The sequence below is a fragment of the Canis lupus genome, chromosome 21, assembly GCF_011100685.1.
Source record: "Canis lupus familiaris isolate Mischka breed German Shepherd chromosome 21, alternate assembly UU_Cfam_GSD_1.0, whole genome shotgun sequence".
Lineage (NCBI taxonomy): Eukaryota > Metazoa > Chordata > Mammalia > Carnivora > Canidae > Canis > Canis lupus.
This window is the reverse complement of record NC_049242.1, coordinates 43262886-43285705: the sequence shown is the minus strand read 5'-3', so window position 1 is coordinate 43285705 and position 22820 is coordinate 43262886. Positions and strand designations below refer to the sequence as shown.

The 22820-nt window shown below is 55.3% G+C and overlaps 1 protein-coding gene across 1 annotated transcript in view; it reads right to left on the bottom strand.

Moving 5' to 3' along the window:
* Positions 1–21914, bottom strand: part of SLC6A5 (solute carrier family 6 member 5) — a 56079-nt gene extending 34165 nt beyond the window's left edge. Inside the window, exons 1-6 of the mRNA XM_038568193.1 lie at positions 21477–21914; positions 18223–18361; positions 15489–15620; positions 14971–15144; positions 5659–5800; positions 2672–2804 (exon numbers count right to left, since the gene is read on the bottom strand). Of these exons, the coding sequence (XP_038424121.1) occupies positions 2672–2804; positions 5659–5800; positions 14971–15144; positions 15489–15620; positions 18223–18361; positions 21477–21899 (1143 nt within the window). The 5' untranslated portion in view covers positions 21900–21914. The remainder of the gene's footprint in view (positions 1–2671; positions 2805–5658; positions 5801–14970; positions 15145–15488; positions 15621–18222; positions 18362–21476) is intronic.
* Between the last annotated feature and the right edge of the window lie 906 nt (positions 21915–22820).

The following is a 22820-nucleotide window of genomic DNA, read 5'->3' as shown; positions in this document are numbered from 1 at the left end:
TCCCTGCGTGGAGCCTGCTTCTCCCTCTGCTTGTGTTTCTTCCTCCCTCTCTGTGTGTCTCTCATGAATGAATAAATAAAATCTTTTTTAAGTAAATAAAGGGAAACAGACCTAGGTTCAAATGCCACCACTGCCGTGTGACCTCAGGCAGTTTACTCCACCTTGAGGAGTCTCACCTTCTCCGTCTCTAGAATGGGAATAAATATCCTTACCCCGCAGGCTGCCGTGCAGACTGAATGAACCAACGCCTGAGCAGCAGTTAGCCCGGTGCCTGGTACACAGCGCTCAGCAGAGCCCATTTTCTCTCCCCATTTCCCCTCCAGAGCCACCGCTTCCAAGATGTCACAGTGGCGCAGTGCCCAGTCAACACACCCGTCATTCATAATCAGAAAAATGGGAAAAGCTAAAGCTAGCGCGGAGCTGACCACATGCCCGTACCGTATGTACCTGCATGACCTCAGGGAATCCTTAGAACAATCCTACGTGGTGCGTACTGATATCCCCAACTGACAGATGCAAACACTGAGGTCTGTGGGTGGAGTAGTTTGCGTCGTTTCACAATGAGAAAGTGGTAAAGGCAGGATTGGAACTCACGTAGACTAACTCCAGAGCCAGCAGGCCATCCCTCCCCAGGTCACCGACAGGGCTGCTGTTCTCTGTCCTTACCTGCCGCCTCCTCTCCTGCAGTCACCCCTCTAGCCTATCCTGCTAGAGACCTGCCTGGGTACTTCAACCACGGTTGAGGTTGCCCTGTCTCCATCTCGAGTTGTCAGCGACAGTCCTGCCAGGGGGATTTGTTTGAGCAAATACTTGGCCACTTGTGCTAAGCAAGCACGTGGCTGGCTTCCAAGCCACAGACGGCGAGGACCTCAGGCAGCGCAGGACACACGGGCCATTGTTGCAAGGGTCATGTCAGCATTTCCCCCATCGTCCTGCTGCCTTAGAATCATGGTTTGGTCTTAACCACTCATTCAGAGCCAACAGGCTCCTCAGGGGCTATCTGAGCCCAGCTCTCATTTTACAGAAGGGGAAACTGAGGCCAGAGAGAAAAACCGAGGGCAGCGCCCCCAGCAGGTGTTCAAACAGAGTAACGTCGGAGCTTACGGCACTTTAGACGTCACCCAGCCGGATTGCCTTTGCTTCAGAAATGGGGGGAGTGAGGGTTTCTGCAATAGTGAGGCTAAGGAAAATTCGCTTTTCATTTTAGCAGAAAAACAAATAAAAGCTAAGAGCAGATCAGAGGCTCAGCCGGGTTTCATGGCCCAGGTGGAGAGGTCCCTACACAGCAAATGCCAGGGGAGGCCCCGGAGGACCAGAACCCAGCTCCTCACCCCCAGTCTGCTTCTCCCCCGACCGTCCGTGGTTAGAGGTGTACCACCCGCCTCCTGCAATCCTGACAAAGCTGCTGGAGCCCACAGCTCAAGTCCCTGTGGTTCCAGACTACAGAGAGCGCAGCAGAAAGACGTGATCAGAAGGCACCTGGGAGCATGTCCACGTCCCCGGGGACGAGAGCCTCACCTCTGTGGGGACGGGAGCCAGGTGTGGGCGCCCGGGAAGGGTGAAGCCTGCCTGGGAGGTGGCAGGTGGGAGGCACCCGTGTGCCCTGGAGGCCCGATCCGTCCAAAGTGGGTTGAGTGTGACCACAGTGAGCCCCGGCTGGGCCACCCAGACCCTCGGCAGGTCGGAGGCCCCCACTGTCAACTCGCGCTCCTTGGGCCCGAAAGACGTCTGGGGTCTCATCCCGAGCCATGCAAATGACCCTAGGGATGACTAAGTATTACGGCTGTCACCAAGCAACTGGTCAACTGTTGAACGGGGTGTTTCTAAAGCAGCAGGAAGCTGAGGGAAAACCGAGTGACCGTCGCAAGAATGAGCAGCACGTCAGGCGGTCCTCGGGCTCCTTCCTTCTGCGCCGGGCACTGGGCCGGGGGTGGCACTGCCACCGTCCACACGGCCAGCCGAGCGGCCGCTCAGCAACCGCGGCCAGGATTTGCTCGATGGCAGGACTGTCGGGTGGGGGCTGCAAAAATGGTGTGAAAAGCTCAGAGCACGGGAGCAGGAGCGAGAGGAATCCACCTCATGATGCTGCTCTTTCTCCAGCTTCTCGGCAGAAGCACTAACTGACTGGGCAGCCAGACCAGGGGGCAAAAAGCCCCGGAGTTCTGGAGTCCGGGGAGGGACCGAGCCGTTGGAGGGGCCCCATCTGCTGAAGGAAGCCGGCCCCCGACGGGAGGGGAAGGAAACCCCCCTGACCCACACCATTCCCCGGGGCTCGGGGTGCCTCTGTCTCCTTGGGGCCCTCAAATGGCCCTGAAAGAAAGGTGTCATCATCCCATTCTACAGACGGCAGTGAAGTCACTCGTCAGGGACAGAACTGCCCGCCTGCATCCTGACTCTCTTCCCAGGGCTCTGCAGTGGCCCCAGGACACAACCACCCCGGGGGGGGGGGTGGTGCCTAGAGATTTGTTTTAGGTAAACGCAAGTGATGGGACCCCTGGGTGGCTCAGTGGCTGAGCATCTGCCTTCGGCTCAGGGTGTGATCCTGGGGTCCCAGGTTCGAGTCCTGCATCAGGGTCCCCATAGCGAGCCTGCGTCTCCCTCTGCCTGTGTCTCTCATGAATAAATAAATAATAAAACCTTTAAAAACAAAAACAAAACCACAAGTGCTTACTTTCCCTGAAGTCTTGATTCCTTTCGCCAGGGACGCGTACACAATCACCCAAGCCAGGAAGAGGCAGAAGGCCAGTGGCCACCTGATTTCCCCGGGATACTCAATTCCAGCAGAGATCTTCAGCACAAAGTACCTGAGAATTGGAAAGAGAGAGCAGGGAGGGGGAAGAAGGGGCAGGGAGGTGACAGTCTGCAGGCTGTGAGCTCCCCGCAGAGCCAGGAGCCCAGAATAAACCCCCAGCCCTCCCCGCCCTCCCGGTTAGGGACCCTCTGAGGTCAGGGTGAGGGATGCTCTGGTCCGGGTGCCAGCGCACTGCTGTCTGCAAAAAGGCCAGCTGGGTTTACCCGGTTCCTAATTACACACTGGGCAGCCCCCCGTGGCCCTGGGCAGCCTGTGAACAAGGCTAAGGCAGCTCCGCTGGCACCCCGAGCTGCCCCGGGCCGAGTGGAACCTGCCCCACAGCATTGGGGTCCTGACCCAGCCTGGCCAGCAGGCCCTGCCCAGGCTGACATCTTAACATAAGGAACTCCGACCTGTCAAGGACGATTTTTATGTATTTTCTGTAGTGTTCTTCTCCTCAGGAGGACACATTACAATTGTGTTTGTATAATTTTAAATTTAAGAAACAGGGACGCCTGGGTGGCTCAGCGGCTGAGCGGCTGCCTCCGGCTCAGGGCGTGACCCCGGGGTCCTGGGATCGAGTCCTGCATCGGGCTCCCTGCTTCTCCCTCTCCCTCTGCCCCCCACCCTGCTTGTGCTCCGTCTCACTCTCTCCAAATAAATAAATAAAATCTTTTAAAAATAATACTTTAAAAAAAATAAGATAAAAAACAGAGTCCCTACGCTAGATGACTAAAACTGCTGCTTGGTGCATTAAGTCCAGGTCCCCAGGCCCACGCTGGCTGAGACGGAAACGCAGAGCTGGCTGGCCCTTGTTCAAGGAACGTGTTCAAAGACGAGGACCAGGCAGACGGAAGGGGGCTGCGGGTCCCCCGTGGGGGCTGCGGCAGCGGTGTGTCTGCTGAAGATGCCGTGGCCTGCCTGGCAGTAGCGGGGAGCCTGGCCGACGGCAGGCAGGCAGCCTCACTCCTGGGGACAGGAGGTCGCCGGAGGGACACTGAGTCGTGACTCAGACAATCCCTTCAGCTCTGCAACCATCAAGTCCCGCACCCCGGATGCCAGGGCTGCGCTTCAGGGCCACACTCCTTCCTGTCTCAACCCCTGGGGCAACCTGGACTCAAGAGCTGAGAAAGAGAGACCAAGGGTGGAATCGACCTGGGCTCCCAAACCTTAGGGACCAACGGAAAGGCCCTCCCCCAAGTCCACGCTCCCTATGTCGGCAAATCACTGAGGCAACAGTCCCACGGCGCCTTGGCCACGTCAAGGACGCCGTGCGGCAACAACGGGCCTCTCCAAAGGCTCCTTCTTGCAGATGACGGCTGGTCCCAGAGGATTAGTAGAGACCACCAAAAGCAGGTCCACAAATCACTCAAACCGCATGAATTAGGTGATCAGATTTCCTGTATCCACCAGGTGCAGCTCAGCCTCCCAGTCCTCAGGGTGAATCAAGACCCACTCTCACTGCTCCTACGTTATCTTCAAAAAATAATTATGTCATCACTGAGCCTAACTCCCCCTTTGGTTCTGTTGCATGTAGCCTCTGAGTACATATGGGGGAGAAAACCTGGAATTGGAATTAATGGCAATTGGGAGAACTAGTGAGGATGTTAATGACCACTTCTTACCATCTAAGTAGAGGCCACAAACCAGAGCCCCACTGACATGCGGATTTTACTTGAGCCCAGCGTTTTATTTGAATAGAGCTTGCCAACATGTAAAATAGGAGGGACACATAAAAATTTGGATTTTATTTCCATCTTCTCTTTTAAAACAGAAGCTCCAGGGATCCCTGGAGGGCTCAGCGGTTTGGTGCCTGCCTTTGGCCCAGGGCGTGGTCCTGGAGACCCGGGATCAAGTCCCACATCAGGCTCCCTGCATGGAGCCTGCTTCTCCCTCTGCCTGTGTCTCTTTCTCTGTGTCTCTCATGAATAAATAAATAAAATTTTAAAAAATAAAATGAAATAAAATAAAATAAAATAAAATAAAATAATAAAATAAAATGAAATAAAATAAAACAGAAGCTCCAGCAGCACTGGCCCACCGTCCTGCAAGACAGTGACCATTTAGAGGTGAGCATCCGCAGCCTCCCTCCCACATGGCAGACAGGCTCTGCAGCAGGCCACAGTCCCCACCATTCCCAATCGTCTTGTTGATACTTCAACACCTCCCTGCCAAGCCCCTGATCACACCTGAGTTTATAACCCCGACATAAAACTTAACTGGAGAACATTCCTTTTTTACCCTTCATTGAACAAAATCCACATTCGGCGACCTTAAGAAATCATTCCATAAATGTTATTAAATCTTCCTATGGTGGCTGAGGATTTCCAAGCATTCCTGAACCTCAGTCCTCAAAGACTGGAGAAAATGGATGTGGAAAGTAAAAAAGTAAGGCAAAACTATTTAAAAAAAAAAAATTAGTTCTTCTTTAAATCATTGACTGTGACTTGTTTTCTTACTTTTTGCCTCACTTCCCTTCTCAAGCTCAGAGGGAAGAAAACAGGAACAAAAACATCTAGTTTACTGAAGGTCTGTTTTGACCACATTGGCCGAAGGCTCTGCAGTGTTCTGTCCCCAACATCGGGGGGGGGGGGGGGGGGGGACAGCCGCACCAGTTCTATTCCCAAGAGCGTGCAGTCACCTCCGCTCTCCAGAACCATGAGGAACAACGACCTGCTCTCAGAAGCCCCATCAGGGAAGAAACCTTCCTTCCAATCACTCAAGTCGGTAGGGAAGGTGCAGAGGGATGCAACCCATCCCTTGGGCCACCCACACGTCCAGACTACAGCTTGAAAATTCATTCATTCATTCACTGGGTTTCCCTTAGAAAGTTAAAAAAAAAAAAAAAAAAAAAGATAAAATCTTACTTGAAATACTCTTCACTCCCGCTGACAAATGTCTTATTGGCCTGGCTGGTGAAGTTAACCATTGTCAAGTTGGGATAGGCAGTCATGCAGAAAGTTGAGTTCTTGATCTGTATTTTGGGATGGTCGCTGATGACACAGGAATCTGTTTGAGAGAGGAGGGAACAGAAGCCTGGAGAAATCTGTACACATCTGAAAATGTGTCCGGAAAATATACACCCGTCCCTCCCCAGCTACTGAAAAACAGGAGCTGAAAATACTTGCCGGATATTGGAGAGTAACTTTGGGAAAGTGTTAACCGAGCAAAGCCAGGATTATGCTTTATCTACGCCGGAGCCCCGGTACCCGGAGCAGTGCCTGGTCTTTGGAGCGCTCCCTACGTGGCCGGAGCCGTGCCGCCCATTTTCATGCGTTATCTCATGTTCACGACAGCCCGGCATAGGGGCTATTCCCTCCTTTTTTTAAAAAATGAGGGAAAAGGCTCGAAGAGGTCAAGTAACTCGACTCGAATCACGCAGCCAATAAGGAAGAGAAGCGGGATTCAAACCCAGATCCTCATGACTCCACAGGAAACAAATGTCTTGCAGAAATGAATCTGCAACTGAAAGGTGAAAACTGGGGGCGCCAGGGTGGCTCAGGGGTTGAGCGTCTGCCTTCGGCCCAGGGCGCGACCCCGGGGTCCCGGGATCGAGTCCCGCATCGGGCTCCCCGCATGGAGCCTGCTTCTCCCTCTGCCTGTGTCTCTGCCTCTGTGTGTGTGTGTCTCTCATGAATAAGTAAATAAAATCTTAAAAAAAAAAAATAAAGAAATGTGAAAGCTGAAATCTGCGATCTGAAATTCAATCAGGCGTAAGCAAACCTGCCGAAGGACTACCGCCACAGAAAGCTTACGGAGTTCACCTTGAAGCCACACACACCCAGGGCTTTAAGATACATTCTGCACCTGCTTTCCACACACTCACACGGGGCAGCGGGGGCAGCGACCGTGCCACGTGCTTGCGAGCCTCCAACAACCCAGCACGGCGCGTCTCAGCTGGGGACGAATTTGTCCCCCAGAGGACCCTTGGCAATGTCTGGAGGCATTTCTAGCCATCGTATCTGGGGAACAGGGTACTACTGGCATCTAGTGGGTAGAGGCCACTGATGCTGCTAAATATCTTCCAATACACACAGGACAGCCCCGCACCCCAGAGAAATATCCGGTCAAAATATTCACAGTGTCAAGACTGAGAAGGCCTGACCTAGGCTGGGATGGGGGACAGGGGACTAACCACGTGGCTCTTAGTACGTCAGGCACGGTGCTGGACACTTTAACAAGGCTTATCTGCTGAAATCCTCATCAAATTATATTATTTGATGCGTATGTTATTATACTCTTTATTATTTTTTTTCACTTGATCTCACAACCCTGAGATCCTGACCTGAGCTGAAATCGAGAGTCAGATGCTCAACCGACTGAGCCACCCCAGGGCCCCTGCTGTGCTCATTTTAAATAGGAAGAAGCCAAAGTCTTTCTGACACTATTACGATGCTTTTCTGACAGCTTTATAAATACTGATCACTTGAGGATAGTGTAAGTAGAGTCCTCCAAGATACTATTTTACCCCCCAAAGATACTATTTTAGAGTGAAAAGTAACAGTAACGATGGCTGACACTTATAGGACACATAGGAGCTACTGTCTAAGTGCTTTATAGGCACCAACTAATTAAGCCTGGCGTCACCTCTATGGGGTCGGTATTGCCACTGTCTAGGCCCAGATAAAGAAACTGAGGCACAGAGAAGAGCAGATGCTTGTCAAGCTCATGCAGCGAAACCAGGAGGCAAGCCAGCATTCTCTCTCTGGGAGCCACGCTCTCAGCCCCTCTGCTGCGAAGCAGAGAGCAGGGACCATAGACTCAAAACACCTTCAGAAGCCAGGTGGCGACACAATGAGGAAGGCATAAAACAGAGGGTAATCAGGGGACGTGGGGACCCCGGCAAACCAGAAAATGGTCCAGCCACCCAATGCCATGCCTTTTCCAGGTGTCCTGGCAAAAGACACAGAAAATGTGCATATTTACATATAACCTCTCCGTTTGAAAATGTTGGAAATAAGGCCAAATTATTGTTAAATGTCGTGGACCAAACCAAACAACAGCTACAAGAGAGCACACGGCCACGGGGATCTGTGCGTGGACCCCCGAGGCTCCCCGTCTGTGGAACAGCAACGTGGGTGAGACTATGGGTTCGGAGGCGCCTCGGCCCTGAGAGCTTAAGGGAGTTCCTTTACCTGCACAAGCCTCCGCTGTCTGATAGTAGGTGTATCTAGCTCGCAAGACGGCTGCAAAAGTCAAAGTAAGGGACATCTCCTGGATGAAAACAAATTCTCACAACGCCTAGAGCGCTGCTGGACTCATCCATTTTAGGCATAACTCAGCCACCAGTTAGACGTTTTTGTGGGTTGGGCATCTCTAGGCCGCAGCGCCCTCTCCTGCCATGCTACTGGCCATGTATCGCCCACGGCCTCCCACCCATTCCCCCCAAATATCCCATTACATGGATAAAATCTTAAAAACAACAATTCTAAGAATCTCCCCCCTCTGATCAGCTCTTTAGGGTTTTCCACCGTGTTACTACTGACTTTCGGGGCCAGCTAACTGTTGCGGGAGCCGGCCCGGGCATTGCAGAAGGCTGGCAGCCCTGACCTCTGCCCAGCGGCAGGAGCACCCGCCCACCAGCTCCCCCATCCCGCTGGAGGACCTAGAGCACCTCCAAAGGTCATCCGGGGTCTCCGGAACTCCCCCGGGGCCAGGCACCCCTGCTCTTAGCGTCCTCCCCATGGTACCCTCTCATTCAGTATCCTCTTGGGCAGTCTAACCAAGTACCGAGCTCCGGGGGTCCCCCTCACAGCTGTCAAACCCCGACGGAGGGAGGCGCCCCCAGCCGCCCAAGGAAGCCGACAAGGGACGGGCAGCTCCGGTCCCTGTACCTGAGCCTCCGTTACTTCCTGTCCTCCCGCGTCCCCTCGCCCCGAAATTGCCACTGCTCCCCCCCCCCACATCGCTTCTTCCAGAGCTGCCGCCCTGGGTCACGAGGGCCACCTACCCTGGGGGCTCCGGGAGCACCTAGACACCCCAGGGAGCAGCTTGGGGTGCATCTAGACCCCCCACTCCGGGAGCGGCTCCGGGCGCACCTAGACCCCCACCCCGGGAGCGGCTCAGGGCGCACCTAGACCCCCACCCTGGGAGCAACTCTGGGCGCACCTACACCCCCACCCCGGGAGCGGCTTGGGGAGCACCTGGACCCTCACCCTGGGAGCGGCTCGGGGCGCACCTACACCCCCACCCCGGGAGCGGCTTGGGGAGCACCTGGACCCTCACCCTGGGAGCGGCTCCGGGCGCACCTAGACCCCCACCCCGGGAGCGGCTCCGGGCGCACCTAGACCCCCACCCCGGGAGCGGCTCAGGGCGCACCTAGACCCCCACCCTGGGAGCAACTCTGGGCGCACCTACACCCCCACCCCGGGAGCGGCTCGGGGCGCACCTGGACCCCCACCCTGGGAGCGGCTCGGGGCGCACCTGGACCCCCACCCCGGGAGCGGCTCGGGGCGCACCTAGACCCCCACCCCGGGAGCGGCTCGGGGCGCACCTAGACCCCCACCCCGGGAGCGGCTCGGGGCGCACCTAGACCTCCCTCTCCCAGAGAGAGGCTCCACGTGCATCCGTCCCCCGGGACCGTTCGGGCGCCCCTAGGTCCCCGCTGGCCTCGGCGGCGCTGGTCGCACCTTTCCCACGGCTCGGCCGGGGGCGCCCTGCAGTTCCCCTTCCCACCGCTGGGCGGCAGGCGCGTCCTTCCCCGCGGCCCCGCGACCGGGAACAAAGCACAGCGCCGGGGCTCGGGGCTCGCGCCCTCCTGGGGGCTGTTTGGGGGGGGGGGGAGGAGGGGTCTGTCCTCGGGCAATTCCCAAGGAATGAAGGCGCACGAAGACTGGGGAGAAAAGGGACCATTTAGTTCAAGTTCTCGTGACAGTCAAAGCCGTCCCCGAAACGCTATTTAGGTGACGCCTGTGCGGGTGACCCAGGCCGCCCTCGGGGCTCCTCTGTCGGGCGCCGCCACTGTCCGCAGAGGGCAGGGCTGAGGCCCCTGGGAACGCGGGCTCCCCTGCAGCCTCCGCCTCCACCGCCCAGGTGTGCTGCGAGCCCAGCATCTGTCTCCCCGGGGACCTGCGAGCCCAGCATCTCCCTGGGGACCTGCAAGCCCAGTGTCTCCCCCAGGGACCCGCGAGCCCAGCATCTGTCTCCCCGGGGACCTGCGAGCCCAGCATCTCCCCCAGGGACCTGCGAGCCCAGCATCTCCCCGGGGACCTGCGAGCCCAGCATCTCCCCCAGGGACCTGCGAGCCCAGCATCTGTCTCCCCGGGGACCTGCGAGCCCAGCATCTCCCCCAGGGACCCGCGAGCCCAGCGTCTCCCTGGGGACCTGCAAGCCCAGCGTCTCCCTGGGGACCTGCAAGCCCAGTGTCTCCCCCAGGGACCCACAAGCCCAGCATCTGTCTCCCCGGGGACCTGCGAGCCCAGCATCTCCCCCGGGGACCTGGGAGCCCAGCGTCTCCCCAGGGACCTACGAGCCCAGTGTCTCCCCTGGGACCTGCAAGCCCAGCATCTGTCTCCCTGGGGACCTGCAAGCCCAGCATCTGTCTCCCCGGGAACCTGGGAGCCCAGCGTCTCCCCTGGGACCTGCAAGCCCAGTGTCTCCCCCAGGGACCTGGGAGCCCAGCATCTCCCCTGGGACCTGCGAGCCCAGTGTCTCCCCAGGGACCTGCGAGCAAGTGCTGGGCAGCTTACGGGGCCCGGGCTCCCGAGAGGGAGTTGGCCTCCAGAGCAGTAGGACCCCCACAATGCTGAGCCCGCCATGGGACAGCCCCCTCCCTGCTATGACCCACGTCACTACTCTGCACCGTGCAATGCCTCCCGCGGAGACCAGCGGCCTGCCATCACAGGTAGGGCCAGTACTGCAGAGAGAGAGACCAAGCCCGGACATTATTGGGGGGGGACACTGCACTAGGGAAAGGGAGGATTTTTTTCTCCATTTCCCAAACCAGCCTCTCTCAGAATGGCCATTTGGGAAAGAGGCTGTAATACCCACTGTCTGAATTCCTGACTTGTCCGCCAGAGCAGTGGGGCCTAAAGCTGTCTGTGCTCTGCGAGTCAGACTGTCATCACTGTCCTAGGTCACCCGAGGGCCCCGGAGGACCAGTACTTCCACAAGGGATAGCCTGGCCCCCCGGACGGAGCACAGTGCTGGGCAGAGAGCACAGCGAAGAAAAGGCGGAGGGGCTTGCAAAGGAGAGACAGCCTGACACTTGCCTGACAATTGACACCTTGCTTAAAAAAAAAATAAAAGCCTTAAAGCACTTGCTAAAAATGAGATAAAAATCTATCCAGCCTGCCCATAAGCTCCCAAGGAATAACCAGGGTGAAAAATGTCCACTGTTTCTCTCTGCTCAGAGCTTGCATAGTTTTATGGTCTGCACCAGTCGACGAGGAGCTGAGCTGTGGAACACTGAGTGTACAGGCTGCTCTGCCTTTAGTGCTTCCCGGGTTATTGTGAGCCAGACTGGAAACTTCACAAAACCAGGAGCACCCCCGCCACGTACCTGGCCCAGTCAACATGCCCAGCTTGCTTCAAAAAGAATACACACACACACACACACACACATACGTGTGTGCATATATATGCCTATACGTATACACACTCTGACTATAAAATAAATAGGCATCTGTTCACAGAAAATGTAGAAAAGAAAATATGGTCCCAAATCTGTGTACTCGGATGTATATGGTCCCAAAACCTTTTGGGCATTTGGGTGAGGATTTCATGTTTGACGAAATAGTCACACTTAATGACTACAGAATAGTCACCCTATGGTTGCACTATGAACTGTTAGAACCATGGGATTCTTCAATAATTGTTTGATTTTTGGTTAAGTGTTTCTAGTGTTTTCCAAGAGACTGTAGATGTGGCTGTAAAGAACAATCATGTATAACCCTTGTCTGTCTCTGATTTTCTCCCCCTTAAGATCTCAGCTACAAATAGGGAATACATGGACCCATGGGTCCCTCTGCACGGTGATGGAGCAGAACCTGCTGGACCATGGACTCTTCAGGAACCCTCAAGAAGCAGAAAATCAGGGGTCATGACGCCTAAATCTTAGTGCTGGTTCTATCTTTCGATTTACAGCCTGACACTTCCACTCTCAGGACCTTCAAGTTCACTTTCTCACCTGCAAAGTAGTAAGTAATCACGACCCGGCCCCTTGGGACTCAGAGGGCTCTTATTAGGAACAGCAGAGACATCATTCAGGAAGCTGCTTTGTAGGCTGGGGAGTGTTTAGCATGGTGCTTTAGGTCCACGGAAGGCAAGCAACTTGGGTTCAAATCCCCAGTCTAGGGGCACCTGGGTGACTCAGTGATTGAGCATCTACCTTGGGCTCAGGGCCTGATCCTGGGGTCCTAGGATCAAGTCCCACATCAGGCTCCCGGCAGAGAGTCTGCTTCTCCCTCTGCCTGTGTCTCTGCCTCTCTGTGTGTCTCTCATGAATAAAAAAATAAAATAAAAAAGAACCCTACCTTTAAAAAAAAATCCCCAATCTAGGGGCAGCTGGGTGGCTCAGTGGTTGAGTGTCTGCCTTGGGCTCAGGTCATGATCCCGGGGCCCAGAGATCGAGTCCCACATCAGGCTCCCTGCTTGGAGCCTGCTTCTCTCTCTGCCTGTGTCTCTGCCTCTCTCTGTGTGTCTTTCACGATTAAATAAATAAAATCATTTAAAAAAAAATCCCAGGTCTATCATAGAGCTAGCTCTATGACCTTGAACTCCAGTTTTTTCACCTATAAAATGAAATAATAGCAGCCATGTGTTGGTTTGTTGTACGTTGGTAATATGAGTAAAAGGGTTAGTCACTATGGTGCTTGGTGTGTAGAAAGGGTTGCTAGCTATTATCATTAAGTGTGAAGGCGCTACAGAAATATTAGTGGATATTGTTGGCTGAAGAGGATGTTGTTTCTGCACTACCGCACCCCTGGAGGACAGCTGCAGGACACCCATCACCGCCGCTCACGTGGTTCCTGATGGAAGTCCCCAGGGACACTCCCCTCGGAGCCTGAACCCAGCCAGCAGCCCTCCTCCAGGAGGTAGTCCTTTGAAAAGTGACTTTCCTCCCGGGCACAATCTGGGAAGGACAAACAAGGCTCTAGGATGACCTTGAGGTTATCGCTGCATTCGAGATCCTACATTCCGGAAAATGTTCTAGGAAACCATTCCAGCAGCTAATTGTTGGTGGTGAATCTGTGAACAGCCACGGTGGCAACGGTGCAGAGGTGACCACGGGGCTGGCAGGGCCACAAGGTGGGCACTCCATTCCAAAAAACGGTTGAGGGCATCCTCATGAAGGCGTGTGGGCCGACTCCAGCCTAGTAGTTCTTTGGCTCCTGGGGAACAGGAAAACTACAGATCCCTAGACTGCGTCCCCAGATCGTCTGATTTAATTGGTTTGACGTGGACCCTAAGGGATGTTTTGATCTGTCGGTGCCCCCAGATGCTCCTGGTGTGTGGCAGCTTGGCTGAGAACCGCTGCCCTAACCCACGAACCCATCCACATGGAGACCGTACAGATGAGAACACTGAGGCCCAGAGAGTCGAAGCGACACTCACGCTTGGTCACACCGTCAGTGAGCCAACACCTGGGAACCTCCACAAATCCCCACCCCCTGCTCCCGAGCACCTCCAGGTACACAGGGTTGGAACTTACTGGGCACATGTCTTTATAGTTTTAGCTCTTCTTCAGTCTAATTCAAAACCTCTCTCAGGGGCACCCCGGGTGGCTCAGTGGTTGAGCGTCTGCCCTCAGCCCAGGGCGTGATCCTGGGGTCCCGGGATCGAGTCCCGCATCGGGCTCCCTGCGTGGAGCCTGCTTCTCCCTCTGCCTGTGTCTCTGCCTCTCTCTGTGTGTCTCTCATGAATAAATAAATAAAGTCTTTAAAACAAAACAAAACAAGAAACCCTCTCTCAGGTGGAGGTTGGTCACGGGGTGGATGTCATAAACGTGTGTAAAAATACTCCAGGGAACATTAGTGCTTTAGGGATGTGCATGTCCCTGGGGCTGTGGGAGGCAAGAATTAATCTTTCTCTCTTAATACACTCAAAGGGTTAAATAACACCCTCGCTCTGCAATGTGCTGGCGAGGAGGGCAAAGGAGCTGGTTCGGGGCCAACACAAGAGCCAACCACGCGGAGATCGCAGCATTCTGACCGCAGCACAGCCTGAGCTTAAGGGGAAGAACAGATCCACTGGGAAAACACCAACCACTTGCTTACTGGCGCCCAGTGAAACGACCTGACACCACAGGTGACGGAGGCACCTCAATTTAGAGAGGGACCCCTGGGTGGCTCAGCAGTTTAGCGCCTGCCTTCGGCTCAGGTCATGACCCTGGAGACCCGGGATCGAGTCCCACATCGGGCTCCCTCCACGGGGCCTGCTTTTCCCTCTGCCTGTGTCTCTCTCTCTCTCTCTCTCTCTCTCTCTCGTGAATAAATAAAATCTTAAAAAAAAAAAATAGGGCGCCCATGTGCTTTGTTTCTTGTTTTATGGCAATCCTGCAAAGTAGGTAGGATAAGGAATACTGTCACATCTACTTTACATGCTGACCCAGAGAGAGAAGTGACCCGCCCCAGACCCATGGACTGTCAGGGGCCGGGTGTCATTTAGACCAGAAGGCCTTGCCCACAAGTCTGCCCTGCTCCTCCTCGCTCTCACCTGCTCGCCTTCCATCCAGCAAGCTGACAGCTCCCCGCAAGCCCTCAAGTCCCAAGGGGGACTTCAGGTCTGAACAACCCTCTGTGACCACCCGCGAAGACGTCCCCATTTCTAGGTACTACATTGCGCACGTTTCGATCAGAGATCTTCCCGTCCAGTATCTGTCCTCAGACACACCTCATTGCACTGAGCAGTGTCCAGGGAAGTGTGGACCAAGGATCACACGCATTACCTCTCCTAGGCTCTAAGACCCCCCTGCTTTCAAACCGTACCCTGCGTATGAACCACACTGCCCACAGACCTTGCGAAAAGGCGGATTTCCCAACCCCACCCAAATCTAATGTATCACACTATCGGGTGGGCCCGTAAATCTGCATTTTTAACACACCCCTGTTAGTCATGAGCAAACAAAATTTTGATTACTCCTCCTCTGAGCCATGAGCTCTCGAAATGCTAGAACTAAGTACAGGTGGTTTCAATCGTTTCGATCTCTACGCACTTAACGTAGGTATATCCGGACTTACCTAACAAAAGTTTGGTTTTATCTTTGCATTCTGGTGTGTTCCAAGGGTTGTTGCAGGAGCCCCAGGGCAGCACAGACACAAAGGAGGCAAACAGGTAGAAAAGTGTGTAGCAGATAATCACATTGTAGTAGATGGCTATCAGGACCGAGATGATCAGCATTGCGATGCCACAGCCTGCGGAAGCAAAATTGCCAGGGATTGAGTCATCCCACCCCAAATCCTAGGGAATTCTTACAGCCGGGCAACAGGTGGGGAGCTAGGTGCTGGCTCTCTTTTACAGATGGATACACTAACAGTGGAGCGGACTGTCTCTCAAGGACCCTTGAGGCATTCTGCTAGCAACAGAGCAATGCCAGGGGCAATCAGAGGGATCCCAGAGGTGGAACTGATCAAATAAAGGAAACCCTGAATTCTGCAGTTCACAAAAGCAGCCCTCCCTCCCTCCCCCCTTCTGGAGGATGCCAGGTGCCAGAGAGAGCAGGATAGGGTTGAGAAGGCTGAAGGCAGGGTGGACTCACCTTGTAGGGCCGGGATGGCCTTCCACACAGACACTGGCCCCTGGCTGGCAAACTGGCCCAGTGACACTTCGAGGAAGAAGATGGGTAACCCAGCCAGAGCCAGCATCATCAGGTAGGGGATGAGGAAAGCACCTTGGGAAGAGAGAATGGGAAGTGAGAGCCCTGGGAGACCAAGGCTGGCCTGGCCCACACTCGCCCTCTAGGGTGCGAGCTGGCCCCCCCCCTTGTTTTCCAGGAAACCTTTGTATTTCGGCTCAGCCACAGGTACCCCCTCCTCTACCAAGCATGAGCGCCCTGCAAACACATTTTTGCAATTCGCCACTGGATGCATCACTAGGGGTTGTGTGCTGCCTGAGTTTTATCCTTTGCTCTTCTTATTATAGCATTTCAATGCCCCCAGATTGTCTTAGGCATTCAACAGATCCACACCTTTGACTCACTGCCAGAGCCAGATCTGGTGTCGTCTCCTCGACATCTCTACCCTCCAAGGACCTAACATCTGCTGCGGTAGGTTCTAGGAGCCCTTCTGTGCAATGACCCCAGTTACCTGCACACCTCCTGCCAACCGGTGCTGGTCCCCTCTGCCAGACAAGTGGTCAGAATCTCTCCCCGCCACCGCCACCGCAGCCTCCACGCACTTCTCAACTTCCTTCTCCACATAAAAGTCCCTTCTGTCCTTCAAGGTCAACTCAATGCTTCCTCCTCCAAGAAGCTCCAAGAAGTCTCTCTAGTCGGTCCTCCCACAATACCTTCCCCAGGCACTGAGCACTTGGCAATATTTACTGGGTGTCTCATCTAGGCTGGGAGCCCCCTGAGGTCGTCAACCCTTCATCTCTTTATTCCCCGTCCCCCAACCAGGACGGTAGCAGTCGGGAGGCCTCCGCACACTGCTGGAGGTCCTCTGGGGTTCTTTCCCTTCAATGATTCTTTCAGGTGGTTTGGGAGGGCTTTGGGGGAACAGCCGTCATCTCTGAAAGGACTTGGACCAGGAAGACAGTTGGTCAGAGCCAAGTGAGGCACTAGGGAGGCCAGAGCCCAGAACACTGTGCTCCACGGAAGGAAAAGCTGGTTTTTCTCTGGTCCCCTCTTTCTGCTCACCCTTCTTCCAGCTTCCTGTCCGGCAGAAGACCCTTTCCCATCTGGGCCTCTCCAGGCAAGGAAGGCCCAGCAGCAGCCCCCAGCTGAAGGAGAGTAAAACCAGGGGTCCTGCTCTAGCCTCTCCAGAGGGGGTTTTTGAGATAGACGTGCATCATGCCATCCTTCTCTTGTGCTCCTGAGGGCTGCTGCAGGCCCGGGAGCCGCAGTGCGGAAAAGCCCGCCTCCCCCTCCCTCCTGGCGGCTCCTCCAGGAGCTCCTGGAACCGCTGGGCCAGGCGAAGACACACACTTTGCAGATCCCTGCGGGAGGAGCAAACCTCTGGCAGTTTCAGGGGCTGAACTCCCCTGGCTGAAGCTCCCTCCCTAGCCCCATCTTGTGTCCCGGGGGCTCCCTGTCACTGGATGCCTTATTATAGCATCTCGGCCCACTTCCTGCACCCCGGACTCTTGCAGAAAACCAAGTGGAAACCCAGCTGGGGAGCCTATATTTGTGTGGCCAGCGCACACGTTCTTCCATTTCCAGGGCATCTCTGATTGCAAATAAGCTTCAGTCCTCATAAGTACTTGTCAACGTGTCCTAATTTGGAATTGTAGAGGAGAAGGCTTATTTTTCTGTTTCAATCATCCCATGGTGCAGCACCTGTCTACCGTCTGGAGCCCACCCAAGGAAAAACAAAAAATAAACACCCTAACCTGATGGGGTGAGGGTCTCTTTGGCCCTGGGAGGGAGTCCCCTAGTTGTAACTTCCTACTCCTAGAGGGGAACTTGTCAGTTTGGGCAGTACGGGGGAAGAAGCCTCAAGGTGGAGAGGGCAGGCAAGGCGGACCCTGAATGTGCTAGGCCCCTCCTCCTTGGTGGGTACGTAAGGGGTACAGCGGATTCTAGAGGCCTGGCAGCTAGTGCGTGCCCACCTGGCATCCTCACCATTTCAGAAATGGTTTTCCTTCAAAAGCAGCTTCTTCCACCCAGTTGAGACAAATGAAACGAAAACTGTTTTGTTTTTGTTTTTGTTTTTTTGTCAAATGATTTGGCTAAAGTCAAAAGATGTCCTGCCTGTGCCCAAGAGGATGTATGTGCGTGGGCACCTCTGAGAGGCTGTTGAAAGTACAACCCCCAGCTCCTCTCCACTCACCCCTGTGTTCGCCTGCAGCCTTCATCTTGCATGATTCGAATACTCATTCCCAGAGTCTCCTCTGTAGGCTCAGATTTCCAGGTTATAACCTTAACCCATCCTTAATTCGGTGTCCAGGACCCCACAGCTGCTGCGGCTAAGGTGCACAGAGTGTGCTGCTACCAGAACACTGTCAGCTAAATTAGAGTTTGAACTCCCCTGTGTCAATGGTCACTTGGCTCAGGACCCAGCAGTCCCCCAAGCCGGATGGAGGGCTGGGATCACGGAGGCGAGCCTCTCCCCTGAGCTCCATCTCCTGATAAAACCCCCTGGATCTAGTGCCAACCGGATCCAGTGGCTCCTGCCCTCTGGCTTAGCACTGATGCCTCCCGGGGATGGGGCTGGAGCGCGAGGAGGCTGCTCTGCGCCTCCCCTCCCAGCCCATTCCCGGGGCTCTGGGCGCCTCCCCAACCCGCAGGTGCCCACCCCGACGCGCCGCAGGCGGAAAGACCGGAAAAGCCGTACCTCCCCCGTTCTGGAAGGCCAGGTAGGGAAACCTCCAGACATTGCCCAGCCCCACTGCGTACCCCACCATGGACAGGATGAAGTCCAGTTTGCTGGACCAGTTCCCTCGGGCCTTATTCTCATCCCCTTGCTCGTCCTCCTGGGGGCGGAAAAGCACATTGTCGGATAACAGCCCCGGGGTCGGTCGGCAAGCAGGCCCCATTCCGCCCCTCCCCCCTGCTGAGGGTCTTTCCGAGCAAGCAGGCCCCCATTATCCAACCGAGGATGCATTGGCAAGCAGGACCCCAACTCTGAAGAGAAGATGCATCTACAAGCAGGGCCCTCACCCCTCAACCCTGCACCGAGAGTGTTTCAGCAAGCAGGCTCCCAATGGTGATCTGAAGATTCCTCTTCAACAGACCCCTCAAGCCCTCCTTCCCGAACCCTGCAGTCAGGGCACACCAGCAAGCAGCTTCCCCCAAACCTCGAACCTGGTGGTTGATTGCAAGCAGGTCCCTCCAACCCCAACCCCTGACCACGACTTCAGTTGGCAAGCAGCCCCCCAATATCATGCCTAGAACCCCCCAGCAAGCAGATTCCTAACCAACCCCTCCCTCCCCCAAAACCCTCAACACACCCCTTCCTCCGCCCTTTCTCCCTCTGGAGCCTGCTAGGCCAGAGATAGAGCTGCAACGCCTGAAGCCAGCCAGAGCCCCTGCCTCACGTTCTCTGCCAAAGCCTACAGGAAACTGCCTGCTGGGCTAATTTAAGGGGGGCACCTCCCAACGCCAGGGAGAGGGAAACGGGCAGGAGGGAGAGGTGGGTGCGGGTCTGAACTCCAGCACCGGCTAATCCCAGGCAGGCCACTTGCTCTCTCTGAGGCTCTGTGCTCCCCTCCATAAAACGAGGGGCTTAGAATAACTATCCTCCGAGGCACCTTCCAGCTCCAGCAGTCCGTGGACACTGGAGGCCCAGCTCTCCACGTTCACCCTCAGACGCTCTCCTAGGGGCAGGCCCTGCTTCTGGAATGCCTCACTACTAAGCAGAGACGGATGGGGGGGAAGCCACTTGAAATAAATTCAGAACGTTCAGGACACCCGGACACCACATAAAGGTTCCAGGGACCCAAGTCACTGCCGGGCTTCCACCTGCCTCTGTCGTACTTCATTTCCTATTATAGCAACTTGCTAGCCTCACGCTGTTCCCCAGCCTGTGCACGGGGTGAAGGAGCTGTCAGGAGAGGAGGAAGTCTCTGGAAGAGAGGAGGGCCGAGGTAGGTGTCAGAAAGGCAAGAACCGGAAAAAAAAAAAAAAAAAAAACCGGGCAGAGCTGAAAATAGGCAAATGCAGGGCTTCACGGGCTCTGAGCGTCTTCAACACCCGCCCAGCGCTCCTCTGCAGGCCCGGCCCCTCCGGCCCCACCCACCCTGATGCCTCCCGGGCCGAAAGGGTGGGAGTTCCAGCTGCTTTTGCCGCAGTGTGGAGGGTAAGCAAGGCGTTTGAAATCATTTTCTGCCTCCACCTGGGGTCACGCTGTGGGGCACATGCTGTCAGGGGCAGCTCCAGCCTGCAGACAAATGCTCCAGAAGGGGACTCCAAAACCAGGGGCAAGTGGGAAAGCCTAAGTGTACGTTCATTTCCAGTTATTATTCTATCAGCTGGGCTCTTGCTTTGTGGGCCCGTGGAGGGGTGTGTGTGTGTGTGTGTGTGTGTGTGCAAACACGGACTATAAACAGAAGGGCTGTATCCACCTGAAATCTCCTGCAGGCAGGTGTTTGGTTTCAGCCCCTCACCCCCGGATTACTGGATACCTGCCTAGCCCCCAAACCCAGGGAAGGGACGGAGACTGCAAAAAGACCGGGATTGGGAAGGGAAGAGCTAAAGCAGGGGAGGCAGGCGGAGGGAGGAAGAGATCTTCGGCAGGAGGATTGGAGGGAGTTGGAAACAGGCAAGAGGACAAGTGGGAGAGGGTAACGGTAACCGGTAATGGTTGCCTTATTCCTAACCCAGGATTGGGGTTTGCTCTGTGGGTTTTTCATGCCTCTGGTTGAGTGTAAAGGATCAACCCCAGAGGTAGGTGCAGGTTTGTGGGGGCATGGAGCTTATTCAGTTGAGATAGGTGCCCTTAAACACACACACACACACACACACCCCAAAATATGCAAAGTTATGATGACAGTATTAGGGACTGACTGGGTTTGAGAAGAATCCTGAGGCTTCAGAAGTAGCTTCGTGAGAACCCACTTCTCATCCAGAGTTCTCATGTGACGACTGGTAACTCTAAGTGAAAAGGCTGCAGTCCTTAAACTGTTATTGCCTTCTGTGGAGTGTTCCTGGTATCTATTGTTTATTTTTTTTAAATATATATATATATATATATATATTTTTTAAGTAGGCTTGGCCAAGCATGGAGCCCAACCCGGGGCTTGAACTTAGGACCCCGAGATCAGGATCTGAACTGAGATCAAGAGTCAGAGGCTCGGGATCCCTGGGTGGCGCAGCGGTTTGGCGCCTGCCTTTGGCCCAGGGCGCGATCCTGGAGACCCGGGATCGAATCCCACATCAGGCTCCCGGTGCATGGAGCCTGCTTCTCCCTCTGCCTATGTCTCTGCCTCTCTCTCTGTGACTATCATAAATAAATAAAAAAAAAATTAAAAAAAAAAAAAAGAGTCAGAGGCTCAACTGACATAGCCTTTTTAGTTTTTTGTGTTTTTTAATTTAATTAAGGGAGGGGTAGCCTGGGCGGCTCAGCGGTTTAAGCAGCTGTCTTTGGCCCAGGGCGTGATCCTGGGGTCCCGGGATCGAGTCCACGTCCGGCTCCCTGCGTGGAGCCTGCTTCTCCCTCTGCCTATGCCTCTCCCTCTCTCTCTGTCTCTCATGAATAAATAAATAAAATCTTTTAAAAAATAATTAAGGGAAAACACCTTAAAGAAAAGGCTCATAGATGAAAGGAGGGGGGGGTCCTGTTTTCCTACACCTATGGGTCTCCACTGCTCACGGAGGCTGCACCCCATCTCCGAGGCCACCGAGGCTGGGAGGCGCAGCAGGCAGGGCAGCTCCCCAGTTCTCCGCCTCCCCGGCAGGGTCACTGCAGCCCTCGCGCCCGCACCGGGGACCCCAGCGCAGAGCGAGCTTCCGAAGCCCCGCAGCTGCCTCCCGCATCCATTACCTGGCACTGCCAACCGGTCTCCCCATCAGCACACGTGCACCCGCCGCGGCCCGGCTGCCTCGAGCCCCCGGGGAGCCGGAGGGCGCGGCCTGAGCGCACCCGCTTACCTGGGCGGCCGCGGAGGCCACGCTGCCCGGGAGCACGGACGTGATGCCATCCGTGCCCAGCACCACGGCGCTCTGGCTCATGTTCACCCAGCCCCCGGCCGGGGTGCTGTTGCGCTCCAGGGTGCCCTTGCCCACGCTCGCGGCGGCATCCCCCTCGGGGCCGCGCAGGGCCGGGATCCTACACTGCAGGGCGTCGCCGGGCCCCGCGCCCCCGGCCGTGCAGGCCCCCGCTCCCGGCCGCTCGGCCTCACGGGCTCGCGCGTCAGGGGACTGGAAAGTTGGGGCGCCGGTGGAAGCCGACCTGGGCACACGCGGCGGCGGCGCGGCGGCGGGCAGCTCCTGCTCCGGGCTGGTCCGGGGCGCGCGCGGGCTCTCCAGGGGCCCCGGCGCCGCCCCCAGGCTGCTGGCGGGTCGTTTACTCATTTCCTCGGGGGCACCGCAGTCCTGGTCCTGCAAACACAAGGGGAAGTTCGTGCACACACACACACACACACACACACACACACGCATGCATGCACGCACACAAGTAGAACATAACGAAGTCACGGCTGCTGCAAAAATACCTGTGCCTGCATATACCGACGTTCACCACTCAGGTCCAGACACAGGATCTAGGGAATAACCTGGAAGGTGGATTTTTTTTTTTCTTCTCCAAGAGCTATTTCTCAATTGCCCGTCTTGCCAATAACCAGATGGCATAAAGCGGTTAATATTCTCCTCCCCTGATGGTGAGGAAACTAAGAAAAGACAGAAATGTGCATTTTTTGTTTTTGTTTTTTGTTTTTTGTTTTTTGGAGGGGGGAAGAAGAAAGAGAGTGGGAATAGCCCTACAGCCGCCGTGAGCTCCTGGCCCTCTTTGGATTTCACATCACGGCTGTAGGGTGCCCACTTCCCCATCACCACTGTAGAAAGATTCTTTAATTTTCCGCCCCATTTCCTTTGTCATTCAATAATGCACATTGCTGCTTTTTTTTTTTTCTTTTATAAGCTATAGGCAAGCTGTGGCCGCAAAGCTGATGCCCTGGCACTTGCGAGTGTTTCGGGCCAAAACGGTTGTGCGAATCCCCGCTCGCTCGAAATCCATCCCCGCCCTCCAGGTAGCAAAGGCAGGGGTAAGGATCGCGATCAAAACAAGAAGAACCCCACAACCACCATAATAAACCGGACGCACAGCACAAGATAGTAACCAGGTTCGCTCTCCTACGCGACCTATGTTCACCTCCGGATTCTCGGGTTTGTCAGAGAACACGCAAAGTTTTAAAATTCTCCTCCTCCCTCCGGTAACTAATCACAGGAGTCTAATGTCCTTCATGCCCCTCCACCTGCTTGGGGGCCAAGACTCAG